This window comes from Epargyreus clarus, unplaced genomic scaffold, assembly GCF_041222505.1.
Source record: "Epargyreus clarus isolate Ecla_fem2 unplaced genomic scaffold, WU_Ecla_fem_2.2 ptg000021l, whole genome shotgun sequence".
NCBI classification, from domain to species: domain Eukaryota; kingdom Metazoa; phylum Arthropoda; class Insecta; order Lepidoptera; family Hesperiidae; genus Epargyreus; species Epargyreus clarus.
In genome coordinates, this window is record NW_027332228.1 from 16,695,826 (window position 1) to 16,719,209 (window position 23,384).

At 33.3% G+C, this 23,384-nt stretch overlaps 1 protein-coding gene and 2 non-coding genes across 3 annotated transcripts in view; all 3 read left to right on the top strand.

Moving 5' to 3' along the window:
- The window catches only part of NGR-A35 (neuropeptide receptor A35), a 53,225-nt gene extending 40,887 nt beyond the window's left edge, over window positions 1-12,338 (top strand). The window contains exons 5-8 of the mRNA XM_073084621.1: window positions 6,453-6,550; window positions 8,562-8,730; window positions 9,125-9,276; window positions 10,316-12,338. Coding sequence (XP_072940722.1) covers window positions 6,453-6,550; window positions 8,562-8,730; window positions 9,125-9,276; window positions 10,316-10,507 — 611 coding nt within the window. The 3' untranslated portion in view covers window positions 10,508-12,338. The remainder of the gene's footprint in view (window positions 1-6,452; window positions 6,551-8,561; window positions 8,731-9,124; window positions 9,277-10,315) is intronic.
- On the top strand, window positions 1,907-1,979 carry TRNAR-ACG (transfer RNA arginine (anticodon ACG)). The gene has a single exon. It is a non-coding gene; the product is annotated as a tRNA-Arg (tRNA).
- On the top strand, window positions 4,030-4,102 carry TRNAR-ACG (transfer RNA arginine (anticodon ACG)). Its single transcript has one exon. It is a non-coding gene; the product is annotated as a tRNA-Arg (tRNA).
- Window positions 12,339-23,384: the final 11,046 nt, after the last annotated feature.

Consider the following 23,384-nt stretch of genomic DNA (forward strand, 5'->3'; position numbering starts at 1 on the left):
TATTTCAAACATTTATTGACTACCATCCGGTTATGGGAAATTACTTTGCCGCAAATCGTAACGTGTCAATAGAATGTACACTTCACAGGTCGGAACATAATCGACAGAGAAATTTGTCATGTCAACAGAAAAATTATATTTTTTTGTCATGACAATTTTTACGCAGGTTTGTGTAGTCGCGCGTATGAAAAGGGCCTGTTGTACATTGATTACTTTCGGTTCACTGTCAATCTTCCTTTTTACTTTTTGACACCCAAGACTCGTCGAAGTTATGAATTGCGACTAAACCATTGACAAACGAATTCAATAATAGTACATTACGATACGAGGACGAAAAATTTTTTTCTGACAAGTGTGAGTTTGCAGGCCGAGCCGCAGGCGAGGACTGCAATCACACGAGTCAGAAAAACATTTTTCGTCCGCGTGTTGTATAAAATTTTATATTACGGGGTCGGAAATGGGGGTTTTGCGCACGCGAAGCGTGCGTAAAACGTCAATTTACGCACGCCGTGATATAAATATTTTTTTGATAAGATTTTTATATTTTTGACAATTCCGTCTAAGCTATCGCTGAAGGATACTGCATTAAACATTCTGAAGTCACGTCACATGTCGTGAAACTAGAAACGTTTGTTTCACTCAGTATTAAGATAATAATATAAACATTTTTGAAGTTAATTTTATATGTATACTAGTGGTGCCCGCGGCCTCGCCCGCATTTTAAAGAAATAATATGACATACATAAAACGGAAAATTTGTACCTGCATTAGAATGACTGTCACATCTGTCGAAAATTGGTCTTACCAACTCCCAAACCCTCGTGGGCTCTTGGACAACAACTTTGCTAAAGATCATCACTTGATCAAATGCATAGTTTCCGATTCTATAACTACTTACGAATTAAAAATTAATTAAAAAAACCTTTTCCCACGGACTAAATTGTGAATCTAAACCATTCTAAAGTCCCCTTGAACACACACAACAAATTTCATCAAAATCAGTCCAGTCGTTTAGGAGGAGTTCAGTGACATACATACGCACATAAGAAATATATATATACTAGCTCACCCGGCAAACGTTGTGTTGCCATATAAATAAAAAAAATGTTAAGGGTGAACATTCAACCCTTATCCATTGAAAAATAGATAGAATATTTGAAACTGCGATTGTAGCGAAGTCTGTCGAATCCAATGTGAAACATTCCAAAATCGACAACTACTTACGAATTAAAAATTAATTAAAAAAACCTTTTCCCACGGACTAAATTGTGAATCTAAACCATTCTCAAGTCCCCGTGAACACACACAACAAATTTCATCACAATCAGTCCAGTCATTAGGTCCAGGAGTTCAGTGACACGCACATAAGAAATATATATATATATATATATATATATATATATATATATATATATATAATAAAAATAGTCATTTTCTTTTCATTTCGTCGCTTTTATTTTTTTATTATCTTTGGTCTAAGAAAAGATCTATTTTCCAAATTTTATTTACATTGCTAACAGTCTCCACAAAGCCTTCTCGTCAGCATTCCGTTATTGTCCTACTGCTGGGCACACGGCTCCCGTCAGAGTGGGAGGTCGTGGCTATTTTTAACACTCTTTTATTAGCTTGAGTTGTATCTATGTACGTAGGTATGTATGTAACTAAGTAACGGAATCTTTGAACCCGATTTCTATCCACTTTGAACGTTCAGTTTAATTCGAAATTTTTAAGAATTATCAAAAACCGATGACAATACACGATTTTAATAATTTACAAAACAAAAACAGGTCTATGGTTCAAAGTCACCAAGTATAAGTTTTTGCATAAGCACTAAATGTACAAATGATATCAATTCGACATAAGTGTCGAATTGATATCATTTGTACATTTAGTGATGTGTTCTAACGGCCCTGTAGCGTAATGGATAACGCGTCTGACTACGGATCAGAAGATTCCAGGTTCGAATCCTGGCAGGGTCGTGGGTGACTTGGCAGCGGTTGCTTTTTTGGAGCAAAAATTATTCTATTAAAAGTGTTGTGTGTGTGTATATGTTTTTAATGATTTTTTTTTACTTTAATCAATAGTAGTTTCTAAATAGATGCAATAGGTAATTACCAATTAAAAATGCAAATATCTATTTTTTTGTATTTAATAAATTACAATGTGGCAACGTTTTATATATATAATTAATTAATTTGACAGGTACATTTCTTAAACGTGACGCAAATTTATTGATGCTGTGCTGAAATATATAGGTAGGTAGGTAATTAATTATTTATATTTAGACGACTCGTCTCGCGCATTGCTAACTAAATATTTTTAACATGGGTTACCGTTTTGATCCTCGGGCAGGCAGGTAATTGATGAATTTAAATAACTATCTATTTTTTGGTTTTTTGTTTATATATTCGTCTTCATGAGTGTCTGTGGCAACAGCGAAATTATAAGACAGGAACAGGTTACACCATGTACCTAATGAATTAAAGTAATAATTACCTTAGTGCTATTTTGGTATTTGCTTACGTATTGGCCCATACAATTTCCAATCAGCGCCCCTAGCGGATTGTATCAGAACTATAGTGTCAGTAACGTAACATTAAATGTCTAAATTGACAAAATGGCGCTTTATGTTTTGTTTCTCTATTTTGCGAACATGTGACGGGGACAAAAAGTTCATCGGCACTCGAGCTCTTATTACGTATTGTTAGGTTTACGCAATGGTGCGCTTTGGAAAACTCATTCTACTGAAGCAAACGGAACAGAATAATGGATTGAGTAAACGTAACGTAAAATTGTGGGATGTTTTGAAAACTCGTACTAAGGGTACAGGTATTTTTATATTTTTGGCGATTCCGTGTAAGCTATCGCTGAAAGATATTGTATGAAAATTTCTGAAGTCGCGTCACATGATGTAAAACTAGAAACGTTTGTTTCACTTAACTACTAAGTGATAATTTAAATATTAGCTATAGCTAAATTATAGGTACCTACGAAGTGTCATTTTCTTTATATTTCGATACACCTTTCGTCTAAGAAAAGATCCATTTTCCAAATTTCAGTTATAAATTCCTAATACTCTCTAGGAAGTCTTCACGGGCACGGGTCTCCTCTCAAAGTAAGAAGTCATGGAAATGTTTACGCATGGCGTATGACCATTGTCCAGTGCGTTGGCTAAGACTTCACACACCTTTGAGAAAGAATTCTCAGGCGTATAGGATTCCTCACAATGTCTTCATCACCAGTTAGGCAAGTGTTAATTAATTTATAATTCGCACATAACTGATGAATCCGAGTCTGCGATGCGAAACTATTAAAAGTTCTTCCTATCGAGAGGCTAAACTTATAAACAAAAAAAAGTTTATAAACAAAAAATAAAAAAATGTGTTGTAACTATTATATCTTTAATATTTAGTTGTTTATTGCTATGTGCCTGTGTAATAATGGAAAGATCAATAAATTCAAAAATGGGTTCTACCGTAGGCCCGACTAACAATTGCGTTAATGTTAAATATAACAATAACTTTGACGAAGCGATGGAATTTAATAATCGCTGTCACTAAAATTTTTAGTCGACGTTCATGGATATGCAGGTTGTTAGAAGCGATAACATTAACGATTTGACAGTTGGTGAGGCTTTTGTCAGCGTTAAAGTTACATGATGCAACCCACCCTAAATTGTTTATTGTTGGATGCTGTGTGCCCTGATGATGATGATGCTGTGTATGTAGTCCTTATAAGATATACTTAAACTAGCTGACCCGGCAAACGTTGTGTTGCCATATAAAGAAAAAATTGTTAACGGTGAACAACCCTTATCACTTAGGGGTATGAAAAATAGATAGTAGGTAGCCGATTCTCAGACCTACTGAATATGCATATAAAATTTGGTGAAAATCGGTTAAGCCATTTCAGAGGATTACGGTAACTAACATTGTGACACGAGAATTTTATATATAAGATAAGCCTATAAATTCACCAAGTACTTATGTCAAATTTATATCATTTGTAAATTTAGTGATGTGTTCTAACGGCCCTGTGGCGCAATGGATAACGCGTCTGACTACGGATCAGAAGATTCCAGGTTCGAATCCTGGCAGGGTCGTGGGACAGGGTAATCGTTATTTTTTGGAGCAAACATTTTTCTATTAAATGTGTTTGCTATTTATTCACTTTTATGACATGTTTTTCATGAGGTTTTTACTTTTGTCAGTAGTTGTTCAAAGTAGAAGCATAAGGCAATTAAAAATAGGAATATCTCAAAATTTTTGTATTTAATAAATTACAATGTGGCAACAATGTGTTATATATATTTATTTACTTACAACAACTTACGACATACTCGAAAAAAATATAGGTTAGGTTAGTTAATAATATAATTTTTAATTTAATTCGTTTGCAGTTGAAAATAAGTTCATTACCCGCACTACCTCTTACTAGGCTGGTTTTTAAAGAAGAAAAATTATAACTACAATTTTAATTGCATTTTAATTAAGTTCGGTAATGATTGACAATTTTAATTTTACATTTTAACAAGACAACGCCATCTGGTGATAACTGGACAAGTTATTTGCTACGATGCGACAACCTGTTATTTACTTACTCCGTTGGCGCAGCGACCTATATTGAGTCTTGGCCTCCTACGCGAGATTTCGCCACTTGTACCTAATTTGCGCATTAACATTTTGATGTTATTTTAACGCCGTAGCTAAGTATTTTTAAATGGCTGGGAGAAATAGACAAACTGTTTAATAAGTAAGGCTCAGTTCAGATTTTGAACGTGGCACATATGTGTCATAACGTTTTAATTATCACACATGCACAAACACTTCTTTCTTTTATTTGAACAAAATTAAAGCGAATAAACATTTAGCCATGTTAAATGGAAAAGCAGCGTCACCTACTCTCTAACTCGAGGTTCGAATCGCAATATTTTTTCAAAATTTCGTGCATATTAACTTTGGTTTCATGGGGATCCGGGGCCTTGGTAGTTGTTTAAACAGCTGTCAACTCGTTTTGTCGACGTCTCTGGTGACCCGAGAGCTGGCATGAATTTCGCTCAAAGAATTGGCATAGTAATTCAGAGAAGAATTGCTGCCAGCGTCTTGGGAACCTTGCCCAAAAACGGTGATGGTGATAATTTTTTATGGTAATGTTTTTGTTTATATATCTTGGTTTTTCATTTTTGTATATATGTACATTTTTAAATGTACATATATACAAAAATGTACATCATGGGGAGCCCCACATGTCTGAGAGTTATTAAAAAAACAGGATGATATTTCAAATGGGCCTTGAGCCTAGAAAATGCTGAAAGGAGTTACGAGGGATATTTTAATAAAAACTAAAACTATATCATTAATTACCAATCTGCACTGTCCAGCGTGGTCGACTATGGCCTAAAGCCCTCACACCAGAATAAGTAAGCGAACATAGAAGGTACTCAAAAATATAATTGACTACCTACATCAGTCAGGACCGAGGACTAAATTAGAACGCCTCGTGTAGGTAATTATCTCATTTACCACATACTTCATACCAGAACACAGCAGCGCGGCGGTCTGAGTGCCTTCGGCACTTCAATTCTATTAGACAATACAATATTATTGTACATCTATTTCAGCCTTTCAAGAACTACTCAGTAAGCCCTAAATTGGTCTTAAGTCCTAAGGGAGTATTCAAATTCAGTAATAGCCTAGCGGTTGAAAGCGGGTTTCTAAATCGGGGGTTTGAGGTTCGATTCCCAGGATCACCTTTGATTTTAAAATTTATTTGCGTATTAAAATAATAAAATGAATTATCATTTGGGAAAACATGGGAAGCTTGAGAATCCTTTACAAAGTTTGTGAAAAGTGTTTGAAACGAAGCCTTGGCCAGCGCAGTGGACTACGGCGCGGTGCCCAGTAGTGGTACAATAATGTTGACGAGGATTTTGTCCTAGAGCTTCTTACAACTTTTGTAGGTGGTAGAACCCTTTGTGGTTCGACTCCGGCGGCACCACCGCCACACCTATTTATGCCTCATAACAACAGCGTTGAGCGCCGCTTTGTTCTGGTTTAAAGGGTGTGGTAAGGGAAACATACTTCTCCGAGGCGTTCCAGCTTAGTCATAGTTAGAGTAGCGGCGCAACTGTAAGCGACCTCAGGTAGGAATATCTAATTTAATATCTTATCTGGGGTTGATTACAGATGTCCATTCCATTTCTTACAAGGGAATCCTAAATAATTTAAGGATCAAAAGTCTTAGAAGTCTAAGAAGAAAGATAAGTAAGGAACCTTATATAAGTAAATTGTCTGTTTTCTGTCTGACTTGAGCCAATTCAGCCAATTATAATAAAATTCTGCTCTACTAAGTATAGATATTTAACATTAATAATTACATCTATGTGTTTAAAAAACTTTACCGCGAAAACTATTTACTAAATTAATTATTTTTTTTCCTTTCTTAATTTTCAGGTTGTATCGTGGTGGTGTCCTATTCTTTAATGGGGCGAAGGCTCTGCTCAGTGCTGCCCCCCTTCGACCAGACGGAGGGAAGCGCAAACAGTCAACAGGTTTGTTCAGTCAGTTATTCATACAATCATACTCATATCATCATATCATAAGAATTAAAAGTATAGTTGTATTAAGATAATTTACTTATGTATATAAATTTTAGATATACTTAAATGTACATTCTTCAAAAAACGTATTTACTTTATCTGTCGGAATGAAATTGTTTTAGGTAATAAACATGAAATACATCTTTTTCAAAGAAGGAGATATTTTCCATTCGTATTTCAAACAATAAACTTCATTTTCTTTTGTTAACTTTTTTTTTATTTTCCGTTGAACTACAATTATACAATTTACTTCATAAGATAGTTACAAAACACTACTTTTCAAAACAGGACCTATTCCTTTAAGTCTCTAGGTAACAGAATTTCGATAAATCAGAATAAACAACACGTCAAAGCTAAAATACACATAAAATAACACACGTCTAGAAAACAATACGAGCATAAAATTGCATTTTTCCTTATAAAAGATTGTTTTCACAATACAAAGCGTATCTAGAAACAGAATCTAGACTACTTGACTGACTTGGTTGTTTGAGCGAATGATATGTTTGGAACACAATACCTCATTTGGTGGGAGTGAGCTGGAGCGAACGTTCTCCTCACATGTCGTTTGAGACAAATGGGGTTTCAAGAAAACTCGAAGCTCAGTGACACATGTATAAGGGTTTAAACCCTTATACGTGTGTCATTGAGCTTCGAGTTTTAATAGTGCAGTATTTTTCTATTTTCTTTTTTGTTTTTAGATTTAAGGATGGGATATGTGTCACCAGATGATACTGCTAATAAAAGACATTTTGGGACACAATATGTTTTATCTATGCATCGTGATTTTAGTAGCGGCTCCTTTCGACCTTTTTTTGAATAATCTTTTATCTTTCGATTACTAAAACATTGGTGACCCAATAAGAGAGTTTTCTTTTTAAATATGTTATGGGATATGAAAGCTTTTAATAGGCATACAAATAAATAGTGGCGGTACGAGTTCAACGTGAAAACGAAATATCGAAAACTGGATTTTTAGTCACGCGCAGACTCCGAAACTAATTACGAGAATCATTTTAACAATAAATTCATATACAATTTTATCAAACTTTATACAGTTTTATATAAAATTGCGTAACTGAAAAATATACCTAAAAGTAAAATACGCAACATTTAATTAACAATTTAGAACTAATTACACGAAATTAGTCGAGGAAAATTCATTAATAGACAGAAGAAATAAGACAAGTAAGTTAATTGAAACAACGTACCCCAGTTATTTGAAATGAGCAATTAACTTTGAGTTTAGTACATTAAGAGGTAGGAAGTGAGACTAATAAGGAATAGTGAGACGTCGTGGAAGACGAGTCTTATTTTGATTAGACGGGTACTTTGAACCATTAATATTAACCCAATTTTTATTTTCTGCAGAATCTAAAATGTGTTACTTATTTAAATGATGAGTATATTCATATCAAAATGGAAAATTGGTAGCGTCCATTATAAAGTTTTTTAAACCATAATAATTTTGGGGTTTCTTATTTGAAAACTTTTTACATTCTTAGTCTCACGCTAGAAATCCACTAATCGTGAATTCCATTGATATACATAAGATAATATCATAAACTTAGATCTATAATAGAATTCTATCACCACTCTACCTCACACTCCACTCTATCACACTCTACCAGAGGTTAGAGTCACGTTGGTTTTTGAGTGGCAGGGTAACTGCTGTTATACGCGGTTTTCCAATACAAGTAGCAAGAGAGTCTGCATCTGATTTTTATGTATCTTGATTTTATGGACATCGGGTATACTCGTATCTTGATACTTGCTAAAAATGAAAAATCACGACAACAGAACTTCATTGCTTCATTGAAATATGTAAACGACCAAAGAGATTTATTACCTAAGACTGGAATTGCCTGTCATTTTATTAAAAAAAACTATTCAGGGACAAATCACAAATGAATGGAATAACTGGAACATCGGAAACTAATTTCTTCATCATTTCCATTTCCAGCGTCTTCGCTTAGTCCGTGAGCGGAAACGAGTGGCCTGGATCCTTTTGCTGCTAGCTGTACTCTTCGCACTCTGCTGGCTGCCGTACAACATCCTGCAGCTCCTGGTCGACGTCAGTGCTGTCGAGGTGGAATCAGTGGCGTTCGTGCTGCCCTACACTTTGTTGTTGGGTAAGAATTATTTTTGGCAGAGGTTAGAGTTACGAACGTTAGTGAACGAAGTTAAGTTCATGTTACGCGTTTTGTTAAGATCACAGTAGGTAGATTAAGTTAATTAATGTCTGGTGAGATTGAAACTTGATGTACAATTCCATACTTCTCACGGTACACTAAATTACTGGTTTTGATAAGTTAGGTAAGATTTATTACCGCTACATCGAAAACTAGAGCACAATATAAATAATCCGCGTTGATTCAAGAAATATCAGATATATCAACTATCCTCAGGGATATCCATGACCTAAACTTCAACTGACCCCAATTATGACTCCAATCCTATTCTAGATCGAGATCCATGCCAGACAGCACTTAGCATTAGTACTTCAATTTTAAACAACTGTTCCAGGTCACGCGAACTCAGCTATCAACCCGATAGTGTACTGCCTGATGACGCGCAACTTCCGTCGTTCGCTGCGCAAGCTGCTCTGCCACGACCCCGGTAACATTCACTCTAGTACTCATTTCCATGTAAGTGCACACAACTCGACGGGACGAGAGGTGGGTGTATACTGTATTGTATAGTGTACGTCTTTGCTTAAGATTTCCTTAGACGCTATAAGTTACTTGCACAATTTTTTTATAGTTCTTTTCTGTTTTAGCTAATTCTATTAGTATCTTTCTAGTCGTGTGGGGGGTTATGTTCGAGATCTTCTCCATTACGGAAAAACGCGAACCCAGCGGTGGGACATTATAAGGGTTGCAGCTAGCCAGTGATAGTAATAAACATAATTAATCCGTTATTTGCTAATATAAATCCGTAAAAATACTAATTGGTTTAGAAATATTCTGTTGAAAGGCTTGAAAAATATTTCACGTACTTTCGATGACACACAATTAAAAAAGTTGTTGTGATTGTGTACCGAAACTATTTTTATCATCACACAATAGAATTTGCACGATAGCACTTTATTTTAATCAGCACAAATATCACACATTTAAAATATTTTGTAATCTTAGATAATATTATTTGAATTTAATGGGTTATTTTATATGTTAAGTCAATTTGGAGAATAACATTGCGTGAAAGACTATTACGACTTTTTAAAAATACTTTGGTGTATTAAAAAAAAAATCTATCGCTCCAAAATATATTTATCACATTTTTTAAAATATTATTTATAGTACCGTACTTCTTAAATAATATAGTACCAACATTATATTAGGTGTGCTTTTTAGTGTTCCGTACCAAAAAAGTACAAACGGAACCCTATTACTAAGCCTCCGCTATCTGTCCGTCTGTTTATCATAGGGCTCTATCTTAGGAACTGAAATAGATAGACGCTTAAAACTTCACAGAATATGTATAATGGTTGCTGCTATAACAGCAAATACTAAAAAAAATATATTCAATGTAAATCAGGAAACCGGAATTTTTTGGCGTTTTCGCTTATCTATCAAATCTTTACAATGCATTTATAACAAATACGAAAATTAAAAAATAAATGAAAATTTGGTGTTATAGAACTCTCCATGTCCGAATTCAACTCGCACTTGGCCATTTATTATGTTTGATCTTTACATTCAGTATCATTTCCAGATGCAGGGCTTACGTCAAAAATCCAACACGTCTAGCGTGAGGACGTGCACGACAGTGACCTTCAGGAGTAGCAACAACCAGCTGAGCCGGGCCGGCTGCAACCCCGTGCAGTACGGCAGGGTCAACAGAACCAGCTCGGTTCGAGAGAACGGCTGGAAGGAACGCTATCAGAAGAATCAACAGTTCTTGTAAAGCTTTGAAGCAGGAGACATGATTGATGAAGAAAACCAAATATTACCAAATAAATATAATGATGAGAAAATAGGAGAAGTAGAAATAATAATAACTTGCTATTAATATCTGCTTGCTATTAAAAACTACTCTGATATGCTTTAGTAAATCTTGTAATCCTGTAATGTGTTTGGTAATGGTTGGAAGGAAAGCTATCAGAAAAATAAAAGAAATAAAAGAGATTGACTATAAAAATATATTTCAATGAAATTTCAATGAAAATATTGGATGACGGACACAGAAGGTGTTAAATCTCCCGAATTTACAAAAACAGAATAATAAGAAAAGAATTATGCTTAGAAAATGTAATAAGAAGAAATACATTTTAGTGCATTTATTACAAATACTTACGTATTTCAAATTGTATAAGGATAATACTATAATGTGAGTTTGTATGTACAGAAAATCTAATACATTGAGAAATAGTTACAGAGTACCTATTTATTAATTGAATACACTAGTTCACTTTACAAGTAACAAAGTAAGAAGTCGAAGAAATAAATGTATATAAGCATTATATATCAGAAAAAGCTTAGATTATAAAAATAAAACTCTTGTGTATATATCGAATTTAAGATGATTCCTGGCTGATGATTATGAATTGTTAAAAAATAATAATTTACATTTTCACTACAGTGAAATTATTAATGTACAGATGAATAATATTATAACAGATTTTAATTTACAATTTGATAATAACAACGACGTATAAAAATATTTTTCATTTTTAAATTTTGTAATATAATTATCTAATATATCAATATTTTATTACTGTTAATTATCATAGATGCACACAAAGAGAGATTTAAATATACCTGTACTAAGAGAGTATTGTTTAGATATCCGATATTCGTCCACCGTGGGACCGGTCAGTGCGCAAAATTAAAAAAAAAAATGTAATATCAGTAGGCACGGTAGTGCCTCCGCCAAGTCGAGCCATTTATTTTAGCGATGCATTTAATTTATTGAATGACTCTAGTCAATATTTTAAGAATTAAAATGTTTTAACTATACTGGAAAATAAAAAGAAGTAAAAATATAGTGGATGGTTGTAGAACTAGGTATTTCTACATTACCCAAGTATTATAGTATTTACATTTATGTACGTTAGTATAACCATGTGTAATATAATTCAATGTATTTTAACGCTACGTGTAGGAATAGCAATTAGTTTATGATAGTGCTACCAAGCAAAGATTACGTTTTACGCTTGTAAGATTGAAACACAAAACTATGTTTGACTACCTTTGTGGGCACCGGGTTACAAGAGTAGAAATATGATACTGTTTTTATTATTTTATTATAATTCTACTCTTTTTTATAGGTGCGCCATTTAAGATATTACCATTCTGAATCGTGATTAGATCATGAAATTTGTGCCTGAAGAATGTTTGTCCATATTCTTAACGCAAGATTTTAGAACAACGCCATCTACTTACAACTTTGAAAACTACGTAGGTTAGATTTTTTTACATAATTCTGTTCAAAGATGATTCTTTTCATAACTATATTTTTAATTGTTAAAATTAGCTATCTTTATTATTATTTTAAATACTATAATAGTAAATAAGTGTAAATAAAATAATGTAATTATTAATCAGAAGCTTTTGTTCTTAGCGGAAAAATATTTACACAATCGACTATTTTACATTTATCACTGTTACATCATAAATGTTTGAAATATTTATACAAATAAATGTAGGAAATTATGTAAAAAGATGAATTTGGCGAATATATTTAAAAGTGATATTAATTTGAAGGCAATTATTTAGTGTAAAGTAAAAATTGTTAAAGAAATGTATTATTAAGTGAAAGATTATATTCTAATTTTAAATGCTTTATCATGTACATAATCCATATATATTATTATTTGTAATAACAATTATCATATATCCGGAGTATTGTAAATAAAATGTACATTGCAGTCAGGTGTTTTATTTTTACAAAAATAAATTGCGATATAGATTTTAGTTTTTAAAGCAATCATTTTGTGATTTCACTAATACAAAGTCTATTTCTGTATTATGAATGCTAAGGAAAAGACGAGTGCAGTAATACTAGGAACTTATCTTAGATCTAGAATAGGTATCATCATGTGGGTCATTAAAATAAAATATTATGAAGTATTTGGAGATACAAACGCATTTTAACTTCAAAGTTCGTACATTATCTTATTAGGGGGCAAATATTACAGAAATTTGAATATTTGGGAAGACGCGTTAAGCGGGTAACATTGCTTGTTATCTTTGATGGCAGTCATCAAACCTTTCGGGTCTTATGAGCGGTTTTAATGCATTCAACACGAGTTGGCCATTAACTCTTATCATCCTTCTCCTATCCGTATTGGATTAGTGGTGAAGTATCCAGTTGTGGAAAATTAGGAGAAGCAACAACAAAATATATCCAAGACAGCCGTCACAACTTACTATAAAAGTTCTGAACGGATGATCATTTACTACTTTTGAAAGACAACATATTTTATAATACATATAACTTTAATTTCAACATTATAGCGCCATCTACAAGATAATTATAAAGCTATTTGGTACGCGAGGTACATAAGTGAAGTTTAACTTATTTAAATAGAGGGCGCTACGATGGGCTTATGAGCTTTGTTATTTATTCTAGAGACTCAAACATTTGAAGGTGGTAGAGCCTTTTGTGGTTCGACTCCGGCGGCACCACCGCCACATCTATTTCTGCCTTATAACAGCAGTGTTAAGCGCTGCTGTGTTCTGGTTTGAAGGGTGTGGTAAGGGAGACATACTTTCTCGCGGCGTTTCTGCTTAGTCCTCAGGAGAAGCGACGCATCTGTGGCCGACCTCAGGTAGGAATATCTAATCCTATCTGAGGTTGATTACAGATGTCTATGGGCAGCAGTAGCCACTTACCATTAGGTGGACTGCATGCTCGTCTGCTACTCCTATATTATATATATAAAAGATAATATATAAAAAACAATAATAATATTAGAAATTTAAACATAATTTATATTACGAATTTAATGTACACTAATATAAAGTATTTCATCCTTTACATACTTATAACATTCTATATTTTGGAATGGATAAGTGGAATATTTGCTATAATTAGTATTTTTTCCACTTATCTGAGTTATTCATCAGAGTCATCTAAGTCACAAACTACATACTCGTGTGATTTTGGTATTCGTATGTAATTGTAATCATCTAATTTTATTTCTGTTCATTAAAAATATATAGAAGTTTCTATTTTCCTATTCAAAAAAGAAAAACTTAACAGAAACCTTTCAGTACAAAAATCTCAGATAAATATATATTTATAAAAGATTTAATTAAAAGGCTCTTTAAAAATCAACGTAAATCTGAGGAAACCAAACAATAGTTCGCAACTTACCGTCCATTAGAAGGACGTTGAAAACAAATAAAAAGAAACTACTGGGAACAATTCGCTTACTTTGATAGAAAAGAATATTTATAGAACATTGTGTTTTTATAATGAAACCTTTTTTTGTTTACGAGGGGGAAACCTTAAAAAAGTACCCGGTGCCGTGGTAGCGTTATGTGGGAGTCTTCCCGCACTTAAAACCCCCCCGGTGGCCATCCTCGTTGCCAAGAGGACTCCGCGATCTTCTACAGAACGCAATCGGAATCCTCTGAACGCGTTGCCCCTTCGGGCTCCGCCTAGGCGAGCTTCAGGACTCGCCACTCCGTCTGGTGTTTTCGACGGTATGCGACCACACACACCGCCGACTTTCCCGGAGTTGCTTGCCGGACGGCTCGACCTCCCAATCTTACCTCCGCAACCTCGGAAGCCCACTTTTAGTTGCAATAACGAAACTAATGAAACCTAAAGTTAAGGCATATGTAAGGTAAGGAAGGAAATAAGGAAAACGTAAGGTTTTCTCCTTCATTCGTAATAACAGAGGATTCTTTGGAGGAGAAGACTTCGTGCCTTCTTTTAAGGGCCTATGTCATAATGCCGCGAAAATACTTAAGGAAGAAGTTTATGTCATATCTTGACCGTATGTGGCAAAAAAAATAAAACGTGCAATCCGAATCACAGTGGATCGTGGTTGGAACGCTTACCAGTGTAAAGCCAGAATAAGCAATGGGAGTCTCCAAATGGCTACATTTGACTATTTAATTTTATTATTGATTTCATGATATTTAACGATTATTATTAACTAACTTAATGACATTCAGGCGTAATACAAATTGTAATTAATTTTGATTAATATCTAATAATTTGGTAATTTGCAAACCTTATGCAGGTAGATACCACTGGACTGTAGTATATCTATACTAATATTATAAAGAGGAAAACTTTGTTTATTTGTTTGATTGTAATGAATAGGCTCAAAAACTACTGGACCGATTTTAAAAATTCTTTCACCATTCGAAAGCTACATTATCCACGAGTAACATAGGCTATATTTTATATGAAATATATTAACATGGTTTTATTAGCTTGGGTTGTATGTATGTATATAAGTAGGTATGTATGTAAGTAACAAGTAACGGAATCTTTGAATCCGATTTCTGACCACTTTGAACGTTCAGTTAAATTCAAAATTTTGAAGAATTATCAAAAACCGTGGACAATACACGATTTTAATATTTTTGTACCATTGTCCTTATCTACATCCTCAGGATTAACGATTTTCGAGGCGAGAGAAAGCGCCTTAGGGAAAGTTCATGCAAAGTTACTAGATTGATGAGATGAGATTTTAGTTTTGAAAAATAATAATGTTATTTCCCTATAACTCAAATGTACTAAAACATGTCTATAATGCCATCTTGTAGAATGATTTTTAGGATTCCGTACTCAAAGGATAAAACGAAACCCTCCGCTGTCTGTTCGTGAGTCACAGGGCTTTGTCTCTTAAACCGTAATAGAAAGACACTTGATTTTTTTACAGACGGTGCATAATGATGGTCGCTATAACAACAAATACTAAAAATTAATAAAATAAGTATAGTTCAAAAAACTAAAAAACACTATTTTATGATAAAATCAACTAAAAAGTAGAAAATAATTTTCAATCTAGGAATCAATTAAGGAACCGTAAATTGTATAATTAACTGAACCTAACCTAACCTAACCTAATCGAACCTTTCTCATTTGTAAGATCTGTAGGATTAATAGGTCTACAGGTTACCTTTTTTGGCGTTTTCATTAGCGTTGAAGAGCCTTAGTCAGTTACAATTTAAACCATTAATGAACGTAGACTTGAGCTGTGTAATTAATTTGTTAATTAGCGTTAGTAAGACGAAATTATTGAGAAATTAGAGTTAATAGAGCAGTAAATGAATTAACTATGTAATAACAAGAAATCAAAATCTAAATATTTAAAGTTAGCATATTATTTTAATGATGAATGTCAAGGTTTTAGTTTAAATAAAATATAAATAAAAGCAATGTATATAATAACTTAAGTTAAATTTGAGTATTGATTACATTATGAAGTATTTAGACTGTGACCGATCTTCAAAAGTATATAATACTAGCTGACCCGGTAAACGTTGTGTTGCCATATAAATAAAATTAATAATTAAAAAAAAATGTGAGCCGTCACGGGACGCCTGGCAGATGTGAAACATCGACATTATTTTGTAAAAGTAATACGCAGAAAAGAACATATTGTGATAGGAACTAAATATGTCATAATGATAAAATAAAATATTACGATTTTTTGCCAGATAACGATGACTATTTATTGAATAAACATTTATTTTCATTAAATACAAAAATTTACGAATTTATTTCAAATCGTGACTACTTAATTCGTTTAATCAGTGACTTCGGTAATAGTTTGTGCATGGCGACGCGTCGCCACACCGTTCACACTACTGCATATAGACTGTATATATATACCATCGTATAGCGTGGCCACGGCATGCGTCGCCACGCCAGAAATCGGTTTTACGTGCGGCTATAGATGTTTCACATCAAAAATATGTTATTAAAATATACAGAAAAAAATAAATTGGCTCCAATATATTAGTAAACTCAAGAATCTTAGCTAGTTATTTCAATATATTACTAAAATCGTAAATTATAAGTATCAATAATGAATGTTTCACAATAAATGCCACTATGATTAGAAAAATTAATTAATTTTTTAATGTTCATATTTATAACAAATAAGAAAAAACTTTCGTGCGCTGCATGCCATCAGCTGATTTTGAAATACAATTCTGTCAGTCTTAATAAATTTATTCTCTGAGAAGAATGACATTAAAATTAATTAATAATTTAAAAACATTGTATGCAATGATTTTTATGTGAATTTTAATCTACCAAGATAGTAGATTTTACATTTGCTGGCGCTCAAAACACACCAAATATACGCGTGCTTAATGCACAGATAAATTCATACTTTAATTATAAAAAAATAATTAACTTACTGATGACTTGATGGTGTGTCATAGTGTGATTTTGCTTTCTTTGCAGAAGGCTGATCACTTTCACTCTCTAAATTATCACGGTCAGACATTTTATTATCAGAAAAATAAGCGGGCAATACTTAAAACATACAAAATACGTCAAGTGGTGTAAAACGAGTTAAAACGACTCCAGTCGCTCTCGCGCGGCGTAGTAATACACACGAATGTCACTGAACACGTTAAACGTCATTATTTTGAATTTAAGCCTCAAAATGCCTTCTTGTGCAATGCATAAATGCAAAAATTATGCTCGAAAAAGAAACAAGATTCATGGAATCACCTATCACACGTAAATGAAGAGAAATTATTAAATTTTGTTTATTTTTCGTGTTCGATCCGCCATGATTACATGAGTAACCAGAAAGAGACAAAGTATGTTTTTGTCAATGAAAGTGATAAAGACGCAAAATGCATGACCATGCATTTTGCGTCTTTATCACTTTCATTGACAAAAACTTTCATTGATTGAATTGAACTGTCATAGATCAATGAAAAAATTTTCATTGATCTATGACCATAGATCAACAGAACAGAAGTGACATTTTATTGAAGCTCACGATGTTCATACGTGTATGTTATAGTTTAAGATCCCACTGCTTAATTTTTATATTAGTGTGTTTTAGTCAAAATATAACTTTTTATAGTTTATTTTAATAAAATAAAATCGATATATGGGAAATTCTGTATCCTAATCTCTAAATTTTCTTCGATATCTGTGGTAAATAATAAAAAATATTACCATAAAATTTATATAGGATAGTATACGGTATTTTAAAATTTCTTTAATTGAATAAATTAACCTAAACATAATTTAATAAACAATCTTTGTATAGCCAGAAATTAATCCTCAAAAAGACCACGGTAAGATTATATAAAATTCGCATGTCACGATGTTAGTTACTGTACTCCTGCGAAACGCTCTTACTGATTTTCATCAAAATTTATATGCATATTCAGTAAGTCTGAGAATTGGCTACTATCTATCTATTTTTCATATCTCTTAAGTGATAAGGGTTGTTCACCCTTAACATTTTTTTATTTATATGGCAACACAATGTTTGCTGGGTCAGCTAGTACATTTATAAAATGTACACAACTTTGCAATTAATGGTCGTGTGTAAAATAAAACTGAAAATAATAAACATAAATTAGTAAAGATACTTCGCCGCCTTGAAATTGAATGAAGCCACAAACGGCTTATTAGTAAGTTTTTTTTGAATTCTTGACAAATAAAAACATTTTTAGAGAAAATTTACAAATAAATAACTAATACTGCGTAATTTACATAATAGATAAATATTTATTTCAAATATTTTAGGGACATTTTAGCACGGAGACGTGGCAAAACTTTTTTACGCAACTATTTCAATTCTCAAAACTGGGTACATTTTCTTGTTAGGAGTGAGTAATCTTTACTAATATACGATAATAAATATAAACAATTTTTAAATCGTATATTTTAAACCAGTCGATACATCTGTATAGATACATTCTTTCATCAAATTATATATTTATATAATAATAATTTATTTAGTTAAACTGTACTATAACATTTCTACGTAAACGATGTACTAAAACTATTATCGACAGTTCTGGACATTTTTTACCTTCTGTTCCATTATTTCATTGTCTTTGACAAGCATGAGTATCAATGAGAAATATACGTCCATACGTCCCGTTTTTAACGGGACAGTCCCTTTTTTCGATGCTTCGTGCCTTTGTCTCCGAAATGAACCGTTGCCATTGTCAATTAAGTAACAGTAAATATTATAATTGTGAAAAAAACATGGGGTGCTCCATTTATCAGTTTTCATAAAGCGCCCCACATTTTTTGCACAATTATACTATTTACTTTTCCTTAAATGATTCCTAGATTGAAAATTATTTTCTACTTTTTAGTTAATTTTATCATAAAAGCGTGTTTTTTATTATTTCTAACTATATTTTTTCAAGTAAAAAGTATTTGACATAAAAAAATCGATGTCCCGTTTTGACTGAAGTAATCATTGGTCACTATATTCCATGGTCAATATTTACGTTTGCGTACACTTGAAACGCAAGGTCAAACACTAGTTGTCTTTTTTTATCACATTGTTCTAATAGCTCTGTCCCTTATAGAACATTTGTCTATGTAGTTAAAGGTAATCGTCGCCACGCCAGAAATCTTTTTTACGTGCGGCTATAGATGTTTCACATCAAAAAACCTTTTCCCACGGACTAAATTGTGAATCTAAACCATTCTCAAGTCCCCTTGAACACACACAACAAATTTCAACAAGATCAGTCCAGTCGTTTAGGAGGAGTCCAGTGACATACACATGCACATAAGAAATATATATATAAAGTTGCGGTGTGGTAGGAAATTGGTTCTATGATTCATCAGCCAGCGTCATAATCAGAGATGCTGATGCTACTGCCCCATATGTACAAAATAAAATATGTTATCTATTTTATTTTATCTTTATTTAATGAAATAGCCGACAAGCATGCAATCTATCTTATGGTGAATGCTCACCCATGGACTGCTAATGCTACCGGCGGTGGTAGTACCTCGCTGATGGAACAATACTGGTTTTACCTTACAAATTACATAATTGGCAAAGCAAAAGGTCAACAAGATTTTTTAACTTGGTTGATTAGCATAAATCTTACCTGAGGGCGCACTCTTAAAATCTTGCTAGGGTCGCAAAATTCAAATCTTACTCATGACCCCAGTTACGCTGGTCTCAGTTGTTATCATTGGCCGTTTAATCTTATTTGGTTTAAAAACATTTGATACGGGTTGATCACTCACCCGAGTAACCGTTAAATGGTCGCTTTTATAACATACGTCTGAAATAACAGAAAATACTAGGTATTCGTTTAACCTTCATATTTAACAACGAGCCCTTAAATTTACCACAAAAACAATTATACTCGTATGTGAACAAATATGTCAGCTGAGAAAGATAAGGGTCGTTAAAGGGATATAATTATTGTGGAATAAGTTGCGGTGTGTTGAAAATTTTATGAGGTCGACAAATATTTTTGTTGCAATCGGGACAAACAGGAAGGAAAGTTACAAGTCGCGAAGTCTTAAAAGTTTGAACAAATCATTAGTACGAATTTAATCAAATATTCCGCAAAATGGGGACACTTTTTCAAGAATACGGAAGGTAATGTTTTTTTCAAGTGTACCATAGCATATATTATGAATGTATGTATTTGGCACGCCCCAACAGTTTAACTGTTTTTAACATAATTAATAAGACGACCTGCATGGCGGGGCGGTCACTACACTGGTCTGAGACGCAGACGATCCCGTGTTCGATCTCCAGACAGACAGATTTTAAATGATGAATTTCGGTTTCTATTTCTGGGTCTGGATATCTGTATATTTTTCTCTATATGTATCCATAGCACCCACGGTACTGGGAATCCTAGTATGGGTGTTATAAAAATATGAGGTGTTGTTAGATTCGTCTACATTTTGGCAGTAACTGTTTTATAAATACAAAAAAGTATTTGGCAAAGGAAAACTATCGTTATAGAAAAGTTCTATAACGTGATTCAGACGTACGTTCGTATGGCGCCATCTTGGAAAATTTAGGAAAGTCACACCACATGTAGTTAAAAGAAATCCAATCTCGGTTTGATTACTATTTGCAAACTAGAAGTATTATCATCCAATTGCAGCCATCCTACAACATACCTACAGTGCCTTATTAAGCCCAAGGAAAGGTTAAGTCAAGGTGCCGTATCTTTAGTCGTAACATAAACGTCTTCGCACCTAATAAACAGAACTGAAGCATCCTTAATATTGTTCTAAAGCTGTTTACACACTGCGCGTTTAATTTTATTTTATATGTATTATATAATTACGTTATATGCATAATTTATGGTTGTTAAGAATTTTACCTAAGATCTGCCACGTTCATATAGCGACCACTGTATGTGTGTATGTGTGCGTATCGCACATTTAATAGTTATCCATATATCCTTAATTATTGATTAACCTAAAATACTTATTTGGACAAAATACTTATTACATATATAGTAAATACAACAAGTATTTATATATCGCTCTTACAAAAGTAGAAAAACGCTTAGTTAGAAAATTAACTTTGCATGTGTTGCCTGTCACCAACAAAATAAACATCGCATTTAAATAGTAACACTTTCTTTGCTACGTCATTTATTAGCTTTTTAATTATTTATTTGCATTTTATTCAGAAATAGTCCATATTATTATTAGTAATCACATTGTCCTTAAATACCTTTGTGTGTAAGTCATACATAGAACAGATTGAATAAAATTTGAATAAAATCATTTTCTGAGCGACATTCCCACAGAAGTCACGTATACCATATTCCAGTCGCTCATTATTGAGCTATTAATCGTATGACTTTCGTTTTATAAGTCTGCTCCTCTACTTATACTACCCTAGAAATAGTATTCTAACAAATCCATTGTTGCCCTGCTGTCACGAGGTCAACGAGGTCTACCACTAAAATACAATTAAGCAGCGCTATTAGTATGCTACTCTCCTTGTTCCGTTGTAAGACAAAAACTTTGCTCAGCAGCGAATCATATAAAAGTTTGAAACTGGGATTATTTCATTCTATGTGTGGAAACTTATAAATGGCTATTATTGTATTACGATTTGATGTTATAATATATATTTCCCTAAATAAAATTTAAAAAAAACATTCGTCTGAATAAAACCTCTTTTCTCGCCGTGAGTGAAACATGCTTAAGCAAGTTTTATGTGTATTTACGATTGTAATAAACTGCGACCGTAACTGATCTTGATCTTGGATGTATTGCCTTGATATTAGATGCCGTCATAGGTAAGTTGAGTGTTAACGCTTTCTAGTTTTCATTACTTCTAGCCGTTAATGACAGAACTTGCGAGATCCGTTGGGCATATTTCTACACGACTGTAGATAGTTTGTGCGGATTGTACGGATAATTTGTATGGACAATTATACACCGTGAAAATGATTTGCACTATTTTTTCACGATGGCGGCCGAGGTACAAGAGTTGTGACCCCACTAATTAGGATTTAACTTTACGCTAATCCACCCTTGGCATGCGAAAAATAAAATTTGTCTGTTGCAACCCAAATGCAACAATCAACTAGAAATCGACTGGGCATAATAAGCTCAGCCCGTTAATTAGCACGCATAATTCCGCAGCAGGTTTACAAAATTAAGCAACGTCAGATACGGAATACGGATAAAGTTTGTCGGGTGATCGCTAATGGTGTTTCTTGGAAAATTCCGTGCTTTGGGGGATATGTTAAGCCTTTACCTTTTGTTATTAATGGGTTACACCTATTAGGAGATCTTATGTTTTGATAATATTCGACGTTTTAGGCCTTTAATCCGTACTTTTCTCTATTAATTCATATTGGAGACGATATTCTATGCTCCAACAAGCATACCAATCCTGTGCGCATGATGGTATTTGACGACCATGGACACCTGTAATCAACCCCGGATAACATTAGATACCGCTCAGGACCTAAAAAAATATACATGGACATATTTCTATGTTTACAGAAAACTCCTTTCCCGTCTCTACCTGATTTATTGCCTTCGATATTTTAGAACTGCAAACTGAGCTCTTCCGTAACGAAACAATACAATACAATACGTTTTATTTCAAAGGGTCGTACAAAACGTACCAATGAAAACGAAAAGGCAATATTAGAAGAGCGATTGTTGGCTTTTGTTTTGAATGAATTACGAAGGCTCTTTTGCAAAAATATGAATAATTTTACCTGCCTTCACATATGTATTGTGTGCTTTATATTGGTATATTATTACCACGCTTTTATTAGCTTGATCTGTATGTACGGAATTTTTGAACTCGATTTTTACCCATTTTTAACGGTCCAATTAATTTAAAATTTTGTACAATTATCAAGATCCGATAACAATATACGATTTAAATAATTTTTCTTGCCATACACCTCATCAGAATCGTCAAGAATCAGGATTAACGATTTTCCTTGTGCGATTTTAGTGTTGTTTTTAGTTTTAAACTATTATTATTTTGTAAATCACAGAATGGTACAAAAAGCCAAAATAGTGTAAGGAAACGGGCGATTAACTTTCAATGTTGGAATCGCGGAGCATAAATCTAATAACTGTCTCCGTTGCAATTTCTGAGCTACATTTTATAGTTCAGTCTTGGGACACTAAATTTTGCTTTAGAAAGGTATTGAATTTAAACTAGGAAGTTAAATAGAAAAAATATATTTTAGATTAAAACAGACTGGCTACGTGATGTAAAACAGTCACCGTCGCCCATGGACATTTGCAACACCAGATGAGTGATGATGAGCGCTGGTTTTGAAGCAGAACTGATTTGCCCCTGTTTGCAGAGCCTCATATCATTGCGTTCTGAGACACCTCAGAAGAA